Here is an 18,955-nt window from a genome sequence, read left to right on the forward strand (position 1 = left end):
GCATGTATTGTACTAGTAACGAACGGTAACTGACCGTGCTCATGTGAGCATGAAATAGACACCGAGAAAAAAATGTAATTCTTTGCAGATTTTGTTCATTGTTACTGAGAAAAAGGCAATAGAGTGTTAGTATACAACCCATCGTATGAGTGAGAGACATTCATACACACATACACACACAAAGACTCAAGTGCTGAGCATTGTTGGCATATACGCGGAAAACGAAATTGCTTGAAGAGGGAAAGAACCAGACAGGAACACGCCAGCACGGTTTTGCTGGAAAAGCTGGCGACATCTCGATCAAGGTTTTGCGTCTCTTTCGAGAACAGAATTTTGTTTAACGTAAGGTCTCTAAAACATGAGCTCTGATGTCTCGTCCTTTGGATCGGCCGGAGAGTCCAAGGGAAAGGAACCCGCAGCAGCAAGGCGCCTGCACCGCCAGACCCCTCTAGCAGAATACCTGTGGCAGACTCCCTTCTTATACAACTACCGGTCTGACATCGCAGTGCACAAGGCGATCCTCGAGCAATGCTACCATTCACTTTGGCAGCACGATCCGTCCGTTATGCAGCAGTATTTTTTCCCGACGCCACAGGACTTGGACAAAGCAGTCGAGCAAGCTGTACATCAAAATAAGCACACCGTCTCCAAAACTTCGAGGACTAGCTTCCATGGAAATGACCATATAGCTACAAAAAACATTGCGAGTCAAAAGGGAAGGTTGTGCGGTCGCCTATTTCGAAAAGGCGAGCCTGTTTATCGATGCAGGTACATACACCATCGTCGTGGAAAATGATAAAGCGACACACTTATTATACCCTTGAAATTTAGACACTGCGGCGTGGATGATACATGTGTCTTATGCTCTGATTGCTTCCATGCAACAAACCACGATGGCCACGATGTCACGTTTTCTATGAGCCCTGGCTCCGGAGGTTGCTGCGACTGTGGCGATCCAGAAGCTTGGAGAAATGCACTGCAATGCGAAATACACACAGATCACTGCAGCGACAACTCAAGACCGCTACCACGTCTTCCGCAAGATATCATACATAACATTAGATTGACCATCCAGACGGTTTTGGATTATATACTGGATATCTTTACATTGGCACCCGAGGATGTATCGTTACCCGCTTCAAACGACGACCTGCTAAAATCAGTCCAGCGAATGCGATCGTTCATTAACAGCACGGGAATACAAGAAAACCCTACTGTGGAAAACGAAAACAATGTGGATATGGAGCATCCAGCTCAGGACGCACTGTTGCTAGATACAATCCACGGAGCGAATGAGGATTATGTGTGCATAGTCTGGAACGACGAGAGTCATGCCTTCTCGCATGTTTTGGAATGCATCACTTCGGCTACTGGATGTAATTACGAACAAGCAAAGGAAATTGTTGACTCTATTCATGCACATGTAAGAAATCCGTTGCAGCATGAACGCTAAATACGAGCTCACATTCGATTGCAGGGCCGCGCTGTAATAGCAAAGTCAAAAAATATCGAGCATCTGCGAAAGATAGCGACGCCTTTGGCAGCCGTCAATCTTGGTGTAACAATTCGACCGGCTCGAGATATTTACCGCGAGAATGTATGCGTCAAGCTGCTCGAGTGGCTCAATGAATTATCACACGGGCAAACACGGTTTTTTGTCGATTTTGAGGATGGCGACGACATCTTTCGACAGGTTATTGCCCAGGAGATATGTGCAAAGTGGAGTGCACGTTTGATCCCTGCAGGGATCGAAAATGAACACAGAAACGGTTCCAGCGCAACTTCGTTCGATTCCATGGACAGTGAAATGACACCGCCGTCGTTTATTGCTGGCGTTGCAGCTAGCACAATGGAGACCGATGTAATGGATATAACAATGACGACAGCTAGCAGTAACCAGCGGAGCAAATCTAGTTCGCCAATTCTACGAGATGTAGGCGACATCGATTGGAATCCAGCCGCTGTATTGAGACAATATCATGCTATCCGCCTGGAAGAAATGGATCTTGCGAACAAGCTTCTCGGAATGGACAGTGAATCATATGAAGACGGTTTATCCAATTGGAAAAGCACAAGAATATCTACCGAAGAAATACAATCCAAGTTTCACGAAAAAGTTCGATTGGACTATCTTATGCTGTATGACTTCAAGTTTTGGAAAGAGATTCGGATTTTGATGCGAGAACTGTACATATCGACTCTAGCATGCAACAAGGATCGTAAACGCTTTCTAGGTAACATGGTAATTACAGACTGGTGTTTTGCGGATTTCTAAGCTGTGTCTCCAGGGGAAAGATTAGCAAGAAATTACACAAGACTAGCAGAGTTCTTCCTTTTGAAGGATAGAGAAGCAGAGACCTCCATCATACTTTTCTCTGTGCAACTACTTACTGTGCCTTCTGTCGCCGACGTTCTCGTGAATGAATACGACTTTTTTGCCATCATATGCTCAGCATTATCAGCATTCTTTTTAACCGATCATCTGTACCTAATACCACCTTCCGCCAAGGAACAACTGAACGTCAGAGTAAATTGCGAATCGCGATCCTTCCGTGTTCGCCGCTATTTCAATGCTTTCCACGATCTGCGATACATAATGAACGTCGACATGATCAAGCCCGTACTCGCGCAGGATCCTTTATACCTCCGGCAATTCCTGGACATGCTTGCACTTTTTCAATGCATGAACGCACAGACGTGTCAAAAGGATACTCACGTTGAATACGAATCAGAAATGTGGGTGAACGCATTCAACGTCACTTTGCAAATTGCAAAATGCTGCCGTCAATTTGCAGACTGCTTTTCAAGGCTGTTTACCGGCAATATGGAGGACCGAGTATCATCCGCGCGCACTCTGCTTGCGGCAATATCTCGTACTCTTTTAAAGATCTATCAGTGGGATCCGTCAGCCTGCACGATGAGGGAGATTAAGGAGGATTCTCGACAGCAGCGCACCAATACGCAGCAGCCAGGTGTTCCTGGACCTTCTTTGCAAGTGTATCATACCGTGCAATTTTCAGACACTCGCCAACCCCTCAGCATTGTAAAATACGACATCACTTCAGAACCTGTTTCATTCCATCATCCCTTGCATTGGCTTCTAGCTGGTTTGCTGGAACAAGCCGCGCTGCTAGACGACACAGTATTGTCAGAGTTGGACTGCACAGACAGCTTATTACAGACTATAATCCGCCCTAACACACCTGATATCTCGCCGTCAGATATCCTCCTTTCCATCATTGATTTTTCAATACGTACTATTGCTTTTTCGGCACAAGTACGTGCGGGCGTATGGGTCAGGAATGGATACGGTATTCGCAACCAGGTAAGTAAATGAAATAACCCTTTAAAGTTGAATTAAGATTGCTAACGGTCGAATTAGGCTCATCACTACCGTGATATTTCTCTGCGAGAAAACAGTTTTGATGCAGATATCTTTTTGGTTCAAGCAGGCTTCGCATTAGCGAACGAGGATAAGCTCTTACTCACACTTCTGGATCGCTTCAATTTGCTGAGGTGGTTCTCTGGTGAGATCAAAGAGCATCCACAGTACGATGCATCCCAAGCTATATACATGATTGAAGAATTACTCAACCTGTTGATTATTTGCTCTTGCGATAGAGCAAATTGCACAGGTCTGTCAATCCAAGACAGAATACGGAAAGAAATCATCCACAATCTATGCTTGGGCCCGTTAACATACTCTGAGTTGCTCAAGCGTGTCCCTGAAAGAATCCACGAGCATGTGGATTTCGACTCCATCCTTGCAGCAGTTGGTGACTTTAGAGCACCAACGGGAGTGAACGATTTTGGAACATATACTTTGAAGCAGCACCTCTACAGCGAGGTGGATCCTTACTTTTGGCATTACAGTCGAAATAACCGCGAGGAAGCTTTGGCAACCCTGAAAGCAAGGTGGAAGAAGGAGAACCCCGGCAAATCTGAAAACGACTTTTTTATTCTACCCAGGACAAGCAAGATAGAAAGTGGTCCATTCAAGTTCGTTGGTAGATTCTTGCAGTCTCCTGTCTTGACAAGATTGCTGAATCAAGTATTCTGGTCTGCACAATGTCCCGACAGCTTCAAGAGTGATACTATTTTGGACCAAGCTTTGCAGCTAGTTATGATTGGATTACTGGATGAGAACTATAGGCGTGACGATATTGATGAAGGATTTGCCTACTATGCTTGCTTCGAAACCTGCCGTTTTCCAGATATGCAAGCCGATACATCAATGCTCGATCTATTGACTATGCTGCGAGACGACGATGCGAATAATGAAATTCACGCGCAATTGGACTGGATATTTAACAAACTCGGAGAGTATGACAATGTCAACACGAAGCAAAAGATGCATGAATGGAGACAAAAGCGAGAAATCAAATTGCAGCAAACATCAGGCGAATCTGCCATTCCGGATCAGGAAGCTAAGAAACGGGCAGCCATCGAACGACAAAAGAAGATCATGGCTCAGTTTGCACAGGCCCAATCACAATTCATGGAGCAAAATGAAGATCTCTACGATGACGAGGATTTAGACGATATACAATCAAAAGTCTCTGAAAACCTCTCATCTCCAGTTGTCGCAGAGGGATCAAACTATGAAATCAGCCGCATGAGCTGCTATCCGACCGGTACATGTATCGTCTGCCAAGAAGATGCCAATCAAAAATCAGAGCCATATGGTTTGCTTGGTTTTGTCCAAACCTCCAATATTTTGCGGGAGACAGCTGATCTCGGCGATGAATCGACTCTGGAAGAAATACGCAATATTTATCGTCAAGGTCTAGATACTGAATGGCCCGATAACTTAGTGCTGCCTGATGGAGTAACCACTGTGCCAGTCTTCCAGACTGATCTGCACAAGGTTGGCTTCTACTCCTCGACCTGTGGACATCTGATGCATATCAAATGCTTCAACAATTACTGCGCTTCTATTGATTCCAGGCATTCCTCCCAGCTGACACGCAATCACCCAGAAGATAGATCTCGCAAGGAGTTCATGTGTCCACTTTGCAAATCAATCGGTAACATTCTCTTGCCGATATTCTGGAAAGGAAGAAAAGAAACATTCCCCGGCATCACCGATTTGCATGATACACCGAGTTATTATAGGTTCTTACAAAAAGGTGTTCAACCTGGAATTGATCGGCTGGTAAACGCCGTAGTTCATTATCGCACCAGCGCTGCACACCGGCGATGGAGCGGAGGGGCGAATAAACTAAAAGAAGCTTTCGCCATTTGGATGCCACCTCTTCGTCAAACTGCATCATCCACTGTATCGTTCGGTTCAAGCTCGTCGTCGACTGATAACACTGCCGCATCGCCGGACAATGGGACCAGTACCAGTCACCTTCATTCGACAGCGGCTGCGATGCAAGCAGAACATTACTCTCCTCCGGAACGTCAAGTGTTACCGCCACTTCGAATTGGAAGCAATAGATTGAACAGTGGCGCTCAATTGGAATCGCGTTTTGGACCATTCGATACCGATATTCTTTATCCGAATGCAGTGGAAAACCTTGCACTGATATCTAAAGTTTACGTGCAATTATACGAAGTGCTCGCTGCCATCCACGAAGAGATTTGCAGCCACGAGCCCACCAGGGACATGTCTACTGGAGTCAAGAATATCGACCTAATGTGGGGTATGCTGGGTTACACAATTGTTGCTACAGAGATATCCATCCGTGGCAACAAGCTGCCCACCGAATTACCCGAAAATATTGAACATACAGGGTCTCTGTTCGATCAAATCCCTCAGCAGACGCAAACCTTGCTAAAGATTCTGTCAGACACAATCCTCGCCTACACTTTTGTAACGACGCAGCAAGACCAGAATTCATCGGCGAATCTGTCAGGTGGAGGACAGCTTGCGTCGCGGGTGCATATACTAACAATTGGACGACTTCGACAAATCTTTGTAGACAGTCAACCGGGCGATTTTGCAAACGTGCAAGGTTTAGGATACGATCGGATCGTAGTCCATGAAAACCCTCCGCTCCTTCAAGATGATCCTTTCATGGTGCTTGCAGAGTTGAGTTTGCATGGTATTCCCTACGCAAAGCTGAACATTCATGCGGTGCTACGTGTACTATTGCTGGCCGAATTGACGAAGACAGTCGTGGCGATTGTCCAAGAACAGCTGAAACGTGTACGAATTGGCGAATTGCCTATCCGCCAGGTGGAGCTTGATGAATGCGACGCGGTGGAGGATGATGAACTAGCAGCAGTTAGACGCTTCGTCTTTTTCGTCATGGATTCTCTGCAGATAGTTGACCACGAAGCCCTTACTATCTTTGATGCAGTTGGTCAGGAGAAATTCCAGAGTCTACTACGGTCTTTTGCATTACCGTATCTAAGGCGTGCATTGATACTCATGATTGTGCGATATGGCTATATACCCCGCAGAAAAGGACACCAAGGACAATGTGAGGATGATCAAGTCACGATGGATACGTATGTTCAAGACAACGAGTTTGATCGATTGCTAGACTTGCTTTGGCTTCCCAGCCTGAGCGAAATCGTGCATTTGGAACCTGAAAACGAGCATCTGATCCAGGGCTGGTGTCGGCACCACTTGAAAGAATCACATCATGCCATGCAGCTCCAAGAAACCCACGACGTCTTATCTTCTTGCATCCACTTACAAGACATCCCACTTGATCTGCCTACACCTCTTCGCCTCGTACCTCTTCCTCGTCAGCTGGACACATTGATCGATGAAAGCATGAAGACTGTGTGCGATAAGTGTGGCAACGTGCCAAGCGATCCAGCCTTGTGCCTCCTATGTGGTACATTTGTCTGTGCACAAAGCTTTTGTTGCGCGGATGACGAACAAGGCGAGTGTAACCTACATCGCTTCAAGTAAGTCAATCGGTCAAGTTTAAAGAAGTAAGCGAAAAAGTTACTCACGAGACTTTTGACTTTAAGTTGTGGGGGTGAAGTTGGGGTATTCTTGTGGCTGAAACGATGCGTTTTGATACTCTTGCATAACAACAATGGCTGGTTTGTTAATGCTCCATACCTTGATACCCATGGCGAAGTTGACCAAGGATTGAGGCATGTATATTTTATAGAGTTTAAAACTTAAAAGCTAACAATAATTTTGCAGACGCGGCAAACCTCAATACCTCAATTTGAAGCGATACACCGATATCCAGAAACTTTGGCTGCAGCATGGTATTCCCAACTACGTTGCGCGCCAAATCGAAGCAAATTACGATATTGGAGGCTGGACAACGTTGTAGTTTATACAGAAACACCGTAATGTAATGGTTAATACCCTCGCTTTTATTTTTTTGAAACTATCTATACTCGTTACAATATACGGCAGCAAGCACGTAAAAAGAGCATAAATCTCCTAAAGTTTGGGAGGTCCCAAGTGAGATGATCATGGTTGGGGAAGAAACTGATGGAAAATGAGTGATCGCTTAACCTTATTTGTTGATAACGATATCAGCGATCTGTTGAATTCCGGAGGGGGTGCATACACACAAATGACTATCGATTTTTTCTAGTGAACATATCGATTTCTTTAAAGACGAGTGCGCATTGTTGATTGGATCCTGGGCTAGCTGGAAGGGGGAAGGGTTAACTTTGGGCGAGTAAAGTTTCCGTGCAGCCCGTGATTTTCTGGTGCAACATTCAGTTTTGCGGAACCAGGGGAAACCTTGTACCTTTTTTTTTTACTGCTGCTCTCCTCGGTCTCGTTGCTCAGCATTCTGCAATGTTCCTCGACAAACCGGAGCCGTGGAACACACAGCAACTTTTTCAGTACTTGGATCGCAACAATGACGGGCACATTGATTCGCACGATCTGCTCGCCATCAGCGCTTCCGGTTCCAGTCCGTATTTTGACGAGGTACGAGAGCGCCTTCACGTTCTTTAGAAAAGCACGGTGACGTCAAGTATCACAGAAAAAAGAGCTCACGAGAAACGTATATAAAAGGACACTTTGAGACTGCTCAGGAACGGAGACGACAATCGAGTTTCTTACTCTGAATTCGTCAAACTCTTACAAGTCCATGCGATCCCAGCCCGAGGAATCACAACCGAGCATATAAAGAACATTCTTTCGTTGCTTTCGACCAGTATGACGACAACGACAACGACAACGACGACGGCAGCTGCTTCCTCATCTGCCGCTGCTGCGGCTGCCGCGACAGCGCTCTCCTCCTCGACATCAAGCATTTTCGATCGCGATGCCCTTACAGACTGGCTCTACAGCGATACGATGAAACATTTGATTGCCGGCGGTAAGTTGCTGATCATCTTTTTCCTGGAGCTGACAAAGAAAGAAAATTCAATGTGAAATGACTGGATATAGGTATGGCAGGTGCGGTCTCACGCACGGTCGTTTCCCCCGTGGAGCGTATGAAGATTCTATTTCAGGTAATCATCTGCATACCCCTTCACATGTCATTTCGGAACTGTTCGGTGTAATATTGACTACGATAACAATAGGTGCAAGGACCTGAACCTGCAGCGTACCAGGGCGTTATACCAACACTCGTCAAGATGTGGCGCGAGGAAGGATTCATGGGATTCATGCGTGGCAACGGCACCAACGTCGTGCGCATTGTGCCATACAGTGCCAGTCAATTTGCAGCCTATGAATATTGCAAACGATTGTTGATGGAACCAGGCAAAACAGAGTTGGATACGCCCCGACGTCTGACAGCAGGAGCGATCGCCGGTATTGTTTCCGTCGCATGCACGTATCCGCTCGATATCGTACGGACACGGCTCTCGGTACAATCTGCAACTTTGGAGAGCAACTTGCGCAACTCTGCAGGCGTACCGCAACGCAAATTACCGGGAATCATTCCTACTATGCTCACCATTTACAAGACTGAAGGCGGTCTGCGTGGATTGTACAGAGGACTGTGGCCTACGACGCTCGGTGTTGCACCTTACGTCGCCCTCAACTTCCAGTGCTATGAAGGCCTCAAGTTCTTATTCATTCCTCCTGGAAGCGACAAGCCATCTAACACCAGGAAACTGGTTTGCGGTGCGCTGGCTGGTTCCATTGCACAGACAATCACTTATCCTCTTGGTAAGTTTGCGCTCGAGAGCATATCCATTGTTTTCTCCCTTATTGATGATGATAAAACCTGTGCATAGATGTCTTGCGGCGCCGCATGCAAGTCACCGGAATGGCGACCATCGATTACAAGTATAAAGGTACCTGGGATGCGGTCAAGACAATGGTCCGCAACGAAGGCGTCAAGGGACTTTACAAGGGTATGATTCCCAACTATCTCAAAGTTGCGCCTGCGATGGGCGTAAGCTTTGTCACTTATGAATGGTGCAAGAATATTATGAATGCTCGGTAAAAGCATTATATCCTCCCTTTTATAGAATGCTTTCCTTCTTATTATTTGGTTTTTCTCTCCCACATGCCATCCTTCCTTTCCCATTCTTACATACGTAACGCCTTAGATCATTTTTTCTAATTTCCATGTATGCATACAGCCCGTTTGTTTGTTGTTGTGTAAGATCTTACAGCACAAATCGTAAAGTGTACATCTATACATGTCCTTTTGTTTGTATCTGTTTATTATTTATCGGAGACGCTGAGTGATGGATGGTGTTTTAAATCTTGAGACCAGCAATGTCGGTCGAGAGATGGCTAGGATCGAATTCCCAGATAGCAACCTTGCCATCGAGACCGCAGGTAGAAAACTGGGTAAGGTTCTCGCGCGTTCCTGCATAGCGGCGAATTTCGCTGCAGAAATTACCATTTATGTCAACAATGAACTGTTCCACAACAACCAAGTGACACACTCACATGATGGTATTTTGATGCGTGGTGGCAAGATCGGTATCCTGTTCGGCTTGGCCGCGAGAGTCCATGGACTTGAAACGGCTCAAAACGGAAGCAGTGGTGGACACCTTCTTCTTTCCAAGATCCAATGAGCCTGACAGGCGCCAGTCGCTGCCGTTCGAGGTCTCGAAAAGCATGGGAGCACAGCCAAAGCCAGCAGCAATGATCTGCCGCTCGTTTGCCCACAATAGAGAGCGGAAGGGCAGAGTGTTGGTGGGGATATTCAAAACTGTGTGGTTGCCGTCAGCGCTTGGATACGCAACGTTGATGGCCGAGTCATGGCCTGCAAAGGCAATGGCGTCGCCCGAGGGAGAGAATGCGACAGTGTGGACCCATCCTCCACGACCGCCAGTGAATTCCCCGCATACCGTGTTGAAAGGAAGCTTGTCACCCCACACAGTAGGTGCCGGTCTGCATTAAAAGTAAGGTTAGAATATCCTCTTCCTATTTCATATGTATTCACTTACTTCTTGTCAATGCCTTTCAAGTACGCAGAAAAAACGCGTGCCTTCATGTCAGCAGAGCCGGCGGCGAGCAAAACGTTGTTTGGATGCCAATCGATCGAGAGCACAGTGCTGCGAATAGGCTTCTTGAGATGCTTGCTAGCCCACCAATCGCTTTCTTCTTCATAGTAACACACTGCAATGCAGCGGGCGCCGCTAGCGACAGCGAACTTGTCTTCATTTGGGGACCAGCGTACAAAGGTAGCAGCACGGTTGATACGCAAAAGCACAAGTCCCGGCTTCCAAACACCCTGTTCCAACGTCCACACGTATGCGTTTCGATCCTGCGAGCAGGTGACGATACGGTTGCTGTTGGGTGCGATATCAATGCTGGTGATGACCTTGTCGTGCTATATAACAAAGACGTATGCGCGTCAACAATGACGAAAGGGACCTCTTATATTTCTTTACGAAAGCTTACGCCTTGGAGTGTTGCTTCGAGATTCCAGTTGGAATGGTCGTGCTCGTAAATTTGAGCTTCATTGTTGTTGGGGCACACGACCAATTCTGCTCGAGATGAGAAGGCTGTGCAGGCTGATGCTTAAACTGTGTTCACTTACTGCTCTGGTTGAAGGCGTGAGCGGTAATCGGGGTGCTGGCGAGCTGGTAGGTGACGGGGTTGGACATTGTTGTAGTTGCAGGCAGAGGACTAGCAGTCGACTCTTTACGTGTTTAAAGCAGCAGAGAGAGTAAAGTGCCACTCTTGGCCTGCTACTTCCATTCTGGGAGGCAACAGCTTGGAGGAGCGACAATCTCCGCTCGGGGCCGGCCAGGCTGCATCAATAAGGCGCCCTGACCATTGTTACCTCGAACAATTTTTGTTTCCCAACCAAACCTTGTTTCGTACATGAGCAGCAGCAGCAACAGCGATCCTTCAACTGTTGCGGTCGTCGGCGCCGGTCTTGTTGGCTCCCTCAACGCCATATACTTTGCGCAGCGTGGCTGGAAGGTCGCGCTCTTTGAGCTTCGACCAGGTACAGAGAAGAGGTGCCTTGACAACCGTGGGTAAATCGAGCCTGACCACTCATTTCGGCAGACATGAGACTTGAAGAGAACAAAAAGAATTTGCGTGGCAAGTCGATCAACTTGGCATTGTCAGAACGTGGATTGAGCGCACTTCGAGCCACAAACTTGGGTCTGGAAGAAACTATATTGAATGCTGGCGTGCCTATGCGTGCCCGTATGGTCCACATTGGCAAAGAAGGCAAGCAAATGTCCCAGCCTTACTCTGTTCACGGCGAGGTAACAATGCTACTGTCTCGAATGTATCTAAGCATAATTGTTATTTACAATTCAATGGTTTATTGCAGCACATCAATGCAGTCGATCGCGCCCGCCTCAATGAATTGCTGCTAGACGCTGCTGAAAAGATGCCCAATGTCTCCGTACACTTTGAGCATCAGCTAAAGACCATTGATTTCGACCAAGGGAAATTGGACTTTAATCATCGGTAAGTACTCAATGCGCCTGCAATGTTATGGGTGAGGACTCACAGATAGAGTTAGAGGATCAACATCAACGTATCATGCAGATCTGATTGTCGGGGCTGATGGTGCATACTCGCGCACACGATCCCAAATGATGCGCAGAATGAGGTAGAGTGCATAAAAAAGTAGCGTTCAAGAAACGTGTCAAGATTTATCGGGATTCCTGCATAGAATGAATTATGCGCAGGAATATATCGATACTGGATACTGCGAACTGTCGATGCCACCCGTGGTAGGCAAGGATGGAAAACCTGATTTTGCGCTCGATCCAAACCACTTGCATATCTGGCCGCGACACACCTTCATGTTGATTGCATTACCGAACCCAGTAAGTTACATAGGACAACGCAGAGTTTGTATACAATTGTACTTATATGTCAATCTTAGGATCGTACATTTACTTGCACTTTATTTATGCCGTTTGGCATGTTTGAAACCATCAACACTGAAGACAAATTGATGGCGTTTTTCAGAGAAAATTTCAACGATGCTATTCCTCTCATCGGTGAAGATCGCTTAAAACGCGATTATTTTTCGAACCCTCGCGGATCACTGATATCCATCAAGGTATGCAACAGTTCGTGTTGGTCCGTAAGGCAATCGCTTGCCTAACGATCTATATATCCAAGGCCTCGCCGCATAACTTGAACGGCAATGCCGTCATGATCGGCGACGCAGCGCATGCTATGGTACCCTTCTATGGTCAGGGCATGAATTGCGGGTTTCAGGATGTGCAAGTACTGCATGAAATCTTGGACAAGCATGGCATCAATCCCAACTCGAGCAGAGACAAGGTCACGGAAGCTCTTGATGAGTATTCACGAGTGCGTGTCAAGGACGCTCACGCCATCTGCGATCTTGCCATGTACAATCACTATGAAATGCGGTCTGCGGTGACTTCAATGCGATTCTTGGCTCGCAAGAAGCTCGAAGGATTAGTTCATCTATGTTTCCCACGCCTCATCATTCCTCTTTACACCATGGTCAGCTTCTCGACATTGCCCTACTCGAAGGCCATCGAACGCTGGCATAGACAGACGTTCTGGCTAAATGTGGTCATGGGATCTGTAACTGTGGCGGCAACCGGCGCTGTCGTGGCTGCTACAGCTGTTGGATTGCGCCGTTCCAGGATGAATTGCAAGGATCTCGTAGACTTTGTAAAAAGCATAAGAATGTAACATATCTGTATTGATGGATTAAACATAGGAAGAAGGGAAATAGTTTTTATTTCTTTTCGGCAATGACAGTGACTCCAGTAGCCCCAATCAAACCATCCTTGATAGCAGCTTCCTCTTGCGATATGAAGGTTGCTAGCGTCGATTTGCCGGCATCGGTATCTTCCAATCTGGGAGAATACATCAGTATTCACATATATTCTACTCCTCTGCCAAGCGATGTAGATTACCCGAAATGAACAAGGAGATGGTGCAAGAAGGGGAGCTTGGGGCCCATCTTTGTATTGTCTTTTTGGAAGATTTTCTCAATACCACAGCGGACATCTTGGAATGAGAACATGTCGTGATGATGTCCATGGTTGAATTCATGGTGTTGCGAATTGTGATGGCTGAAGAAGCCCTGCCATCTTTGGAATGCGTCAACGGATGCATCCAGCATCCGTGCGCGTCTGTGACGCTGGTGATCATTAGCGGATGATGCATCTGTCAACCTTTGAGCGCTATTTAATAGATCGACTCTGTCCAGGAACCAGCGGGCAGTGTGCTCATCAACAGCATCACGGTCGAATTCCTCAGCGATCAGTGTTCCGTTAGGCTTCAATAGTCCATAGGCTTTACCTAGAGTCTAATTACATATATTATTGTTTGTCATCAAGAAAACAATGCAAGGTGAATGATGCCTGTCATTGTACCTCTTCCAATGAAGCGACGTGATGCAGAGATTTGGAAAAGAGAATAACGTCGTAAAGTTGCTCAGCTCCAAGGTCGGTGATGGTGGCCTGACGGAAATCGACGTTGCCAGAAGCCTTGCTTTTGGCGGCGGAAATGGCGCATTCTGAAGGATCAATTGCTGTGATCTTGATTTTGTCTTGATATTCTTCTTTTAAAAGTTCTGCAAAGTATCCGGGTCTATGCATCAAATTAGCTGTAATGAAAACGCGATGTGTACTTTGCTGCCACTTTGTGTACCCGCAGCCGACTTCGAGACATTTGATGGTTTCGGTGAACTTCTTTGCGTCCAGAACGCTCTGCATCAATGCCACGAGTTAGTCGAGAGATATTAACTGACATGCTACAAAGCTCGTTTAGCGGAACACTACCTTAAAGTATGCCATGAAAGGGGCATGTTCAAGGGTATTTACACTCTCATGCATGTCTGGCATTTTGATGGATGGAACGACTGGAAGAGCAAAATATGCTCAACTTCAGTCAATTTATCCTCCGAGTCGCTGACGTGGACTAACGTACGCACACGTAAGACTCGGAATCTCGGCTCCAAATGCCGAAAACAACAAATCAACCAAACACTCAGCATTGTTGTATTGGATAGAATTTGTAGCAGCATGAGATTAGATATTATCACCACATGCTTTAGGTATTGAAGACCTTTTACTTCCAAGTTGTATAATTCTTTAAAGTACATACAATTCTGCTACGAAAGATCCGCTTATATCTTTTCAGCAACTGCAATGACGCCTGTCGCGTTGATCCAGCCTTTCTCGATAGCAATATCCTCTTGCGCCTGGAGCATCTTGAATATCGATTTGTGCACATCGCTGTCATCCAAGTTTCTTGAAGAAACGATTGGCTCTATTAGCATGATTTGCTCTTCCTGGTTCAACCCAATCAACACCGGTACTTACGCGATGTAGATGCTAAATTGGTAGAAGAATGGTACTCTGGCATGGATCTTGGTGCGTTCCTCTCCAAATACCTTTTCCATGCAGTCGAGCATCTCCTTAAAGTAGAACATGGCATGATTGTGACCGTGATTCATGTGATGATGCTTCATAGCTCGCTCGAAAAACGTGTTCCATCGTTTGAAGCTATCAATGGAAGTATCCAATAGCAGCGCCATCGTTTCGTCTTCCGGATGTCCTTGCGATACCTTGGCAACATTCAGCAAATCGATTCTATCCATAAACCAGCGGGCGCTACGTTCATCTATGGCATCAAAATCGACTTCTTCGACAACGCAGATGCCATTTGTCTGCAGCAACTCGTGCGCCTTTTCTAGAGTCTGCCGTGTGGAATAGATTCACTGATCGTTTTCAGACGTGCGTATTCTAGATTTCTTACTTCTTCCAAAGACGCAACGTGATGGAGCGATTTCGTAAACAGGATGACATCGTAAAGCTGGTCCTCGCTGTTTAGGTCGGCTAACGTGGCCTGACGATAGTCGACGTTGCCAGCCGTTTTGGCTTTTGGTTTGCTGATTGCGTCCTCGGAAGGGTCAATTGCTGTGACCTGGATCCTGTCTTGATACTCCTCCTTGATCAATTCTGCAAAGTATCCAGAGCTACATATTGTAGCTGTTAGTCTGAAATACAATGTATGACCATCCTTGATTCCTTTACCCGCAGCCAGCTTCGAGAAGCTTGAAGTTTCTTGAGAAGATTCAAGAAAGGAACATGGCACATAGCGTAGATGGTTTTATATGAGGCAGTCATGGCTGATATTATGTTGCGATTACATATGCTGGTACAAGCGAGCCACCGTTATATATACAATTTATGCAGCCGGCGCAGATTCCGAATTTTGATTTGGAAGTCACACAACTCCAAGAAGGCTCATGACTTTTTGATGGTCCACCGACTTTAGATGGAAACGCTGGATTAGTAATGCTGGGCATGGTTTCTTAAGAGCAACTCTTCGTCGATGGATCATCGATCATCATATCAGGGAACAGCGAACAATTTGAGCAGATGCTATTTGCCTCTGGAATCTAGCCTAGTGCCACGAATCGATGTTTACTTGAACTATCCAAAGGAGAAAGATGGTATTTGTCCAAAATCATAGATGTAAGCATACAAAATTATTTGATTAGATGCTAGTGAAACGCAGTAATCGATCGCTTTGTAGGCTCAGGCGCCCGGCGAGTACATGGCTGAAGACCCCTTGACGATGTGTACTTAAGTAAAACCTTTTTGCCCAGCAATGGACGCTTATCCTGAGATACAGTAAAATCGAAGTTTTTGCATCGTAGCTTCCCGAATTTTGCTCCAAGTGGATCATCACGAAGGTTAACAACACTCACAACCATCCATCAATGGAAGGCAATGAGTTTAGAGTTTTCTCACAACACTGCAAGTTGCCCACGGCGCAGCAGAGTAGCTAACTCACTTACACCAAGTCAATGCTGCAACTGGAACAATTGCTACCTTGTTAAATAGTATGCATGAAAAGCAGCAAAATCTGATCCTTGTCAAGGCCTTTTTCAATGCTAGTGCACGAATCAGAGGCGCTGTAAACAAAGAGAGCAATGCAGACACGATCCAGCAGCTATTAGACTCTTGCAGGAGAGAGATTATTTCGCTGTTCTTCTCATCATTCCATAAAAACCATTCATTCATCTATTTTTCGCCCATTCAGATGCAATAGGTATGACAGCTAGATGTCCCGAAGTTTTGATGGTTGATGCCGCCTACAACACCAATATTTCTAAGTTTCCAATCTGAGCGCTGTCGTGTCAGCAACCTGGATAACGAATAAAATCGTCCGGCATCCTTCCAGATTGCTATGGTATGAATGTAGGATGAAACTTACGAATCATACCGTTGGTTTTTCCTTACACTAAAAAAATCTACGAACCTCATGGTGTAGTTCTCGACGTTTTCATGTCAGGGCCGTTGCTTTGCGCTGATGACAGCTGCCGAGGATGTTTTTTCATCTGCAAGAGGATGCTTTGCACATGGCATATCTTAAGAGCAAAATCTAAAAGCAAGCTGCCAGTAAGATGTCTGCGCTGAGCATGCAATACAAAGCATGCAAGGAAGCCGTCACCCAGTTGAAAGGTACGAAGCAGATTGATGGTATATCAAAGCAGCTGGAAAAAGTTCCCGAGGCAGCCAAAGCTGCGCATGCGCCGAAAATGGCGATGAAGTACGTCGATGGTCTAATGAAGCTATCCGAACAATGGATATCAGCCTTCGTAGATAGATATTGCCATATAGGCATATCAACTACAGGACGAGTCGAAGCATCCCACAGTTCATTTAAGCGTGATTGGGACTGCAACCAATCTACAACTGTCTTCACAGTATGCGACTATAAAGACTGAAACTTCTCAGCGCAACTCAAAAAGACAAAACAGCAGGTCCGTTCATTAAAAGGGAACCGCGATACAACAAGCTCATAGGGCTAGTATCAAAATGGACCATAGCTGAAAAGTATGAGTTTGAAGTTTTATCTGGCCCTGGATCTTATTATTGTGCCATTCTACGATACAGGTCTAGAGCAACAAGCGTGCATAAAATGAATAACAAGAGAAAACTGGAGTATGTGATCTTTGGAAGAAAGCTATGCCATTTGGACAGCATACCCATCCTCTCTATTTCCTCATTGTTTGAACAATTTAGCAATTAACTGCGCATTCGCGGTGTCTTGCGGATCTTCAGCCTGTATTGTTTCTTCTTCGTCTTTTGCCCGGAGAACCAAGAGCGCAATGTTTAAGTAGAACAGTAAATTAGTAAACACGATTTGTGCAATATCCATCAACTCCATGTTTTAAATCTGGAGATGGATGCAGCAGTAATACTGTAATGCTGAATGATAGGGCTCCCAGGCACAATTGGATTATTTTATCCGCAAGCATCCAGTGCAGGACACATATAAAACGAAATACTTGTCGGCAATATACTTTCTTGAGATCGTTGTACTTTGCATTCAATTTCTCCGCTTCTTTGGAGAAGAGATTCCTGGCTCCTGATTCTTGCTTGCAGTAACGATTTTATGTTTGGATCTTCCACCTTTTCGGGAGATTTGGTACGTGCTTCCAATATGACTCTTTAAGGCTTGGAGTGGAGTGGTGATGTTTTTCTTGTCCCTATAGACCGAGTCGATCCGCTCCATGCTATTCTCAGTGACCATGCATGCAACAGCATACACAAACAAGTGAATCACTGTTACGATTAGCATGATAAGCAAGATCCAAAATATGGCAAGTTCATGGCTTTCGGTATTGTATGATATGACCGCCGGGATAAAACCAAAGACATTGATAGCGATGAATTTTGACGAATAGGTATAAAACCTTCGCATTATCGTATGCTTGTAGATTTCCTTGATCTTTCTGTAGTCAAGCACGCTGTCTAGACTCACGTCGTCCGTCATGTGTGGATTAATAACTCCATCGTTTGTGAGTTTTGCAATGTAGTCATCGATAACCTCCATATTCAAGTAAAAGAATAAGCGATGCTATAGAATAGAAAGGAACGGATACCAACTCAGTCAAAATAAGTTTCGAGATGTCCCTTCTTCGTAACTGGACTCTTTCGGGGATCTCATGCCTTATTTGATGTATGGTTAGAACGAAGACTACGAACTTAATTTTATTTTGGTTATACAAGGATATAGTAATCTGAATACAAAGCATAATCTTCCCAAATACGTATAACAAAAAGGAAATTAAGCTCGTAGTCTTTTCTCCCGAAGAGTCCATTTCGAAGAAGGGAGAAATCATACGCTCTTTTCCAAAATCAAAGTCGCACCCCGCCAATTCTGAAGTCGCAGGTTAACAAAAATAGAAGTCGTATTTGCCCAGAAATCTTTGCGCACGATGATAAATCAAATGTCGCCTACACAGGAAAAGATGTCGCACAAGAAGGTTTGGCAAATCCATCCCTGTATAAACACGTCAGCTTCTCAGGCGCTGTGGTTTTTCTTCATCTTTATTCATCTATACATTTTCTAAAATCGAAATGAGCAACCAATTTCGCTATGAAGATGGGCAGGGCCAATGTTGTTGATGAGTATGGCTGTCTTGAGCCCATGGACTATGTCGTTGAAGAGGAAGTGTACGCTCTTCAAACCGTTAGTTCTCACACGGAATATTTGCGTGGTATATCTTGCGACCGCAACCATGAGTCTGTTGCTACGCATGTCGACGAGCCAAAGAACAAAGACATTCGCATGAGAGAACGGACTCCCAAGCGAGCCTACACAACTTAACACGAACCAAGA

At 45.6% G+C, this 18,955-nt stretch overlaps 9 protein-coding genes across 9 annotated transcripts; 5 read left to right on the plus strand and 4 right to left on the minus strand.

The window, feature by feature from the left end:
• Positions 1–358: 358 nt before the first annotated feature.
• On the plus strand, positions 359–7,250 carry VTP01DRAFT_5068 (uncharacterized protein; the record flags this gene model as incomplete). The annotated part of the gene is made up of 7 exons (XM_069383819.1): positions 359–768; positions 832–1,423; positions 1,478–2,234; positions 2,289–3,325; positions 3,383–6,867; positions 6,934–7,062; positions 7,115–7,250. 7 exons carry the CDS (start codon positions 359–361, stop codon positions 7,248–7,250), a joined length of 6,546 nt encoding a protein of 2,181 aa, XP_069235668.1.
• Positions 7,251–7,729: 479 nt separating this feature from the next.
• Positions 7,730–9,338, plus strand: VTP01DRAFT_5069 (uncharacterized protein; the record flags this gene model as incomplete). The annotated part of the gene is made up of 5 exons (XM_069383820.1): positions 7,730–7,864; positions 7,952–8,258; positions 8,330–8,394; positions 8,467–9,058; positions 9,127–9,338. The coding sequence occupies 5 exons, from the start codon at positions 7,730–7,732 to the stop codon at positions 9,336–9,338; spliced, it is 1,311 nt and encodes a 436-aa protein (XP_069235669.1).
• A 259-nt stretch (positions 9,339–9,597) lies between these two features.
• On the minus strand, positions 9,598–10,959 carry VTP01DRAFT_5070 (uncharacterized protein; the record flags this gene model as incomplete). Its single annotated transcript, XM_069383822.1, has 5 exons — positions 9,598–9,730; positions 9,794–10,240; positions 10,297–10,682; positions 10,754–10,839; positions 10,893–10,959. 5 exons carry the CDS (start codon positions 10,957–10,959, stop codon positions 9,598–9,600), a joined length of 1,119 nt encoding a protein of 372 aa, XP_069235670.1.
• Positions 10,960–11,179: 220 nt separating this feature from the next.
• Positions 11,180–12,997, plus strand: VTP01DRAFT_5071 (uncharacterized protein; the record flags this gene model as incomplete). The annotated part of the gene is made up of 7 exons (XM_069383823.1): positions 11,180–11,306; positions 11,369–11,574; positions 11,643–11,782; positions 11,838–11,927; positions 11,991–12,147; positions 12,207–12,386; positions 12,449–12,997. 7 exons carry the CDS (start codon positions 11,180–11,182, stop codon positions 12,995–12,997), a joined length of 1,449 nt encoding a protein of 482 aa, XP_069235671.1.
• Positions 12,998–13,043: 46 nt separating this feature from the next.
• VTP01DRAFT_5072 (uncharacterized protein) lies at positions 13,044–14,157 on the minus strand (the record flags this gene model as incomplete). Its single annotated transcript, XM_069383824.1, has 5 exons — positions 13,044–13,164; positions 13,225–13,619; positions 13,687–13,903; positions 13,964–14,022; positions 14,095–14,157. The coding sequence occupies 5 exons, from the start codon at positions 14,155–14,157 to the stop codon at positions 13,044–13,046; spliced, it is 855 nt and encodes a 284-aa protein (XP_069235672.1).
• A 284-nt stretch (positions 14,158–14,441) lies between these two features.
• Positions 14,442–15,444, minus strand: VTP01DRAFT_5073 (uncharacterized protein; the record flags this gene model as incomplete). Its single annotated transcript, XM_069383825.1, has 4 exons — positions 14,442–14,565; positions 14,638–15,014; positions 15,074–15,293; positions 15,356–15,444. 4 exons carry the CDS (start codon positions 15,442–15,444, stop codon positions 14,442–14,444), a joined length of 810 nt encoding a protein of 269 aa, XP_069235673.1.
• Positions 15,445–16,730: 1,286 nt separating this feature from the next.
• VTP01DRAFT_5074 (uncharacterized protein) lies at positions 16,731–17,054 on the plus strand (the record flags this gene model as incomplete). Its single annotated transcript, XM_069383826.1, has 1 exon — positions 16,731–17,054. One exon carries the CDS (start codon positions 16,731–16,733, stop codon positions 17,052–17,054), a length of 324 nt encoding a protein of 107 aa, XP_069235674.1.
• Positions 17,055–17,659: 605 nt separating this feature from the next.
• VTP01DRAFT_5075 (uncharacterized protein) lies at positions 17,660–18,166 on the minus strand (the record flags this gene model as incomplete). The annotated part of the gene is made up of 1 exon (XM_069383827.1): positions 17,660–18,166. One exon carries the CDS (start codon positions 18,164–18,166, stop codon positions 17,660–17,662), a length of 507 nt encoding a protein of 168 aa, XP_069235675.1.
• A 552-nt stretch (positions 18,167–18,718) lies between these two features.
• On the plus strand, positions 18,719–18,943 carry VTP01DRAFT_5076 (uncharacterized protein; the record flags this gene model as incomplete). The annotated part of the gene is made up of 1 exon (XM_069383828.1): positions 18,719–18,943. One exon carries the CDS (start codon positions 18,719–18,721, stop codon positions 18,941–18,943), a length of 225 nt encoding a protein of 74 aa, XP_069235676.1.
• Between the last annotated feature and the right edge of the window lie 12 nt (positions 18,944–18,955).

Source organism: Rhizomucor pusillus, assembly GCF_041956525.1.
Source record: "Rhizomucor pusillus strain CBS 183.67 unplaced genomic scaffold VTP01scaffold_20, whole genome shotgun sequence".
Taxonomy (NCBI): Eukaryota; Fungi; Mucoromycota; class Mucoromycetes; order Mucorales; family Lichtheimiaceae; genus Rhizomucor; species Rhizomucor pusillus.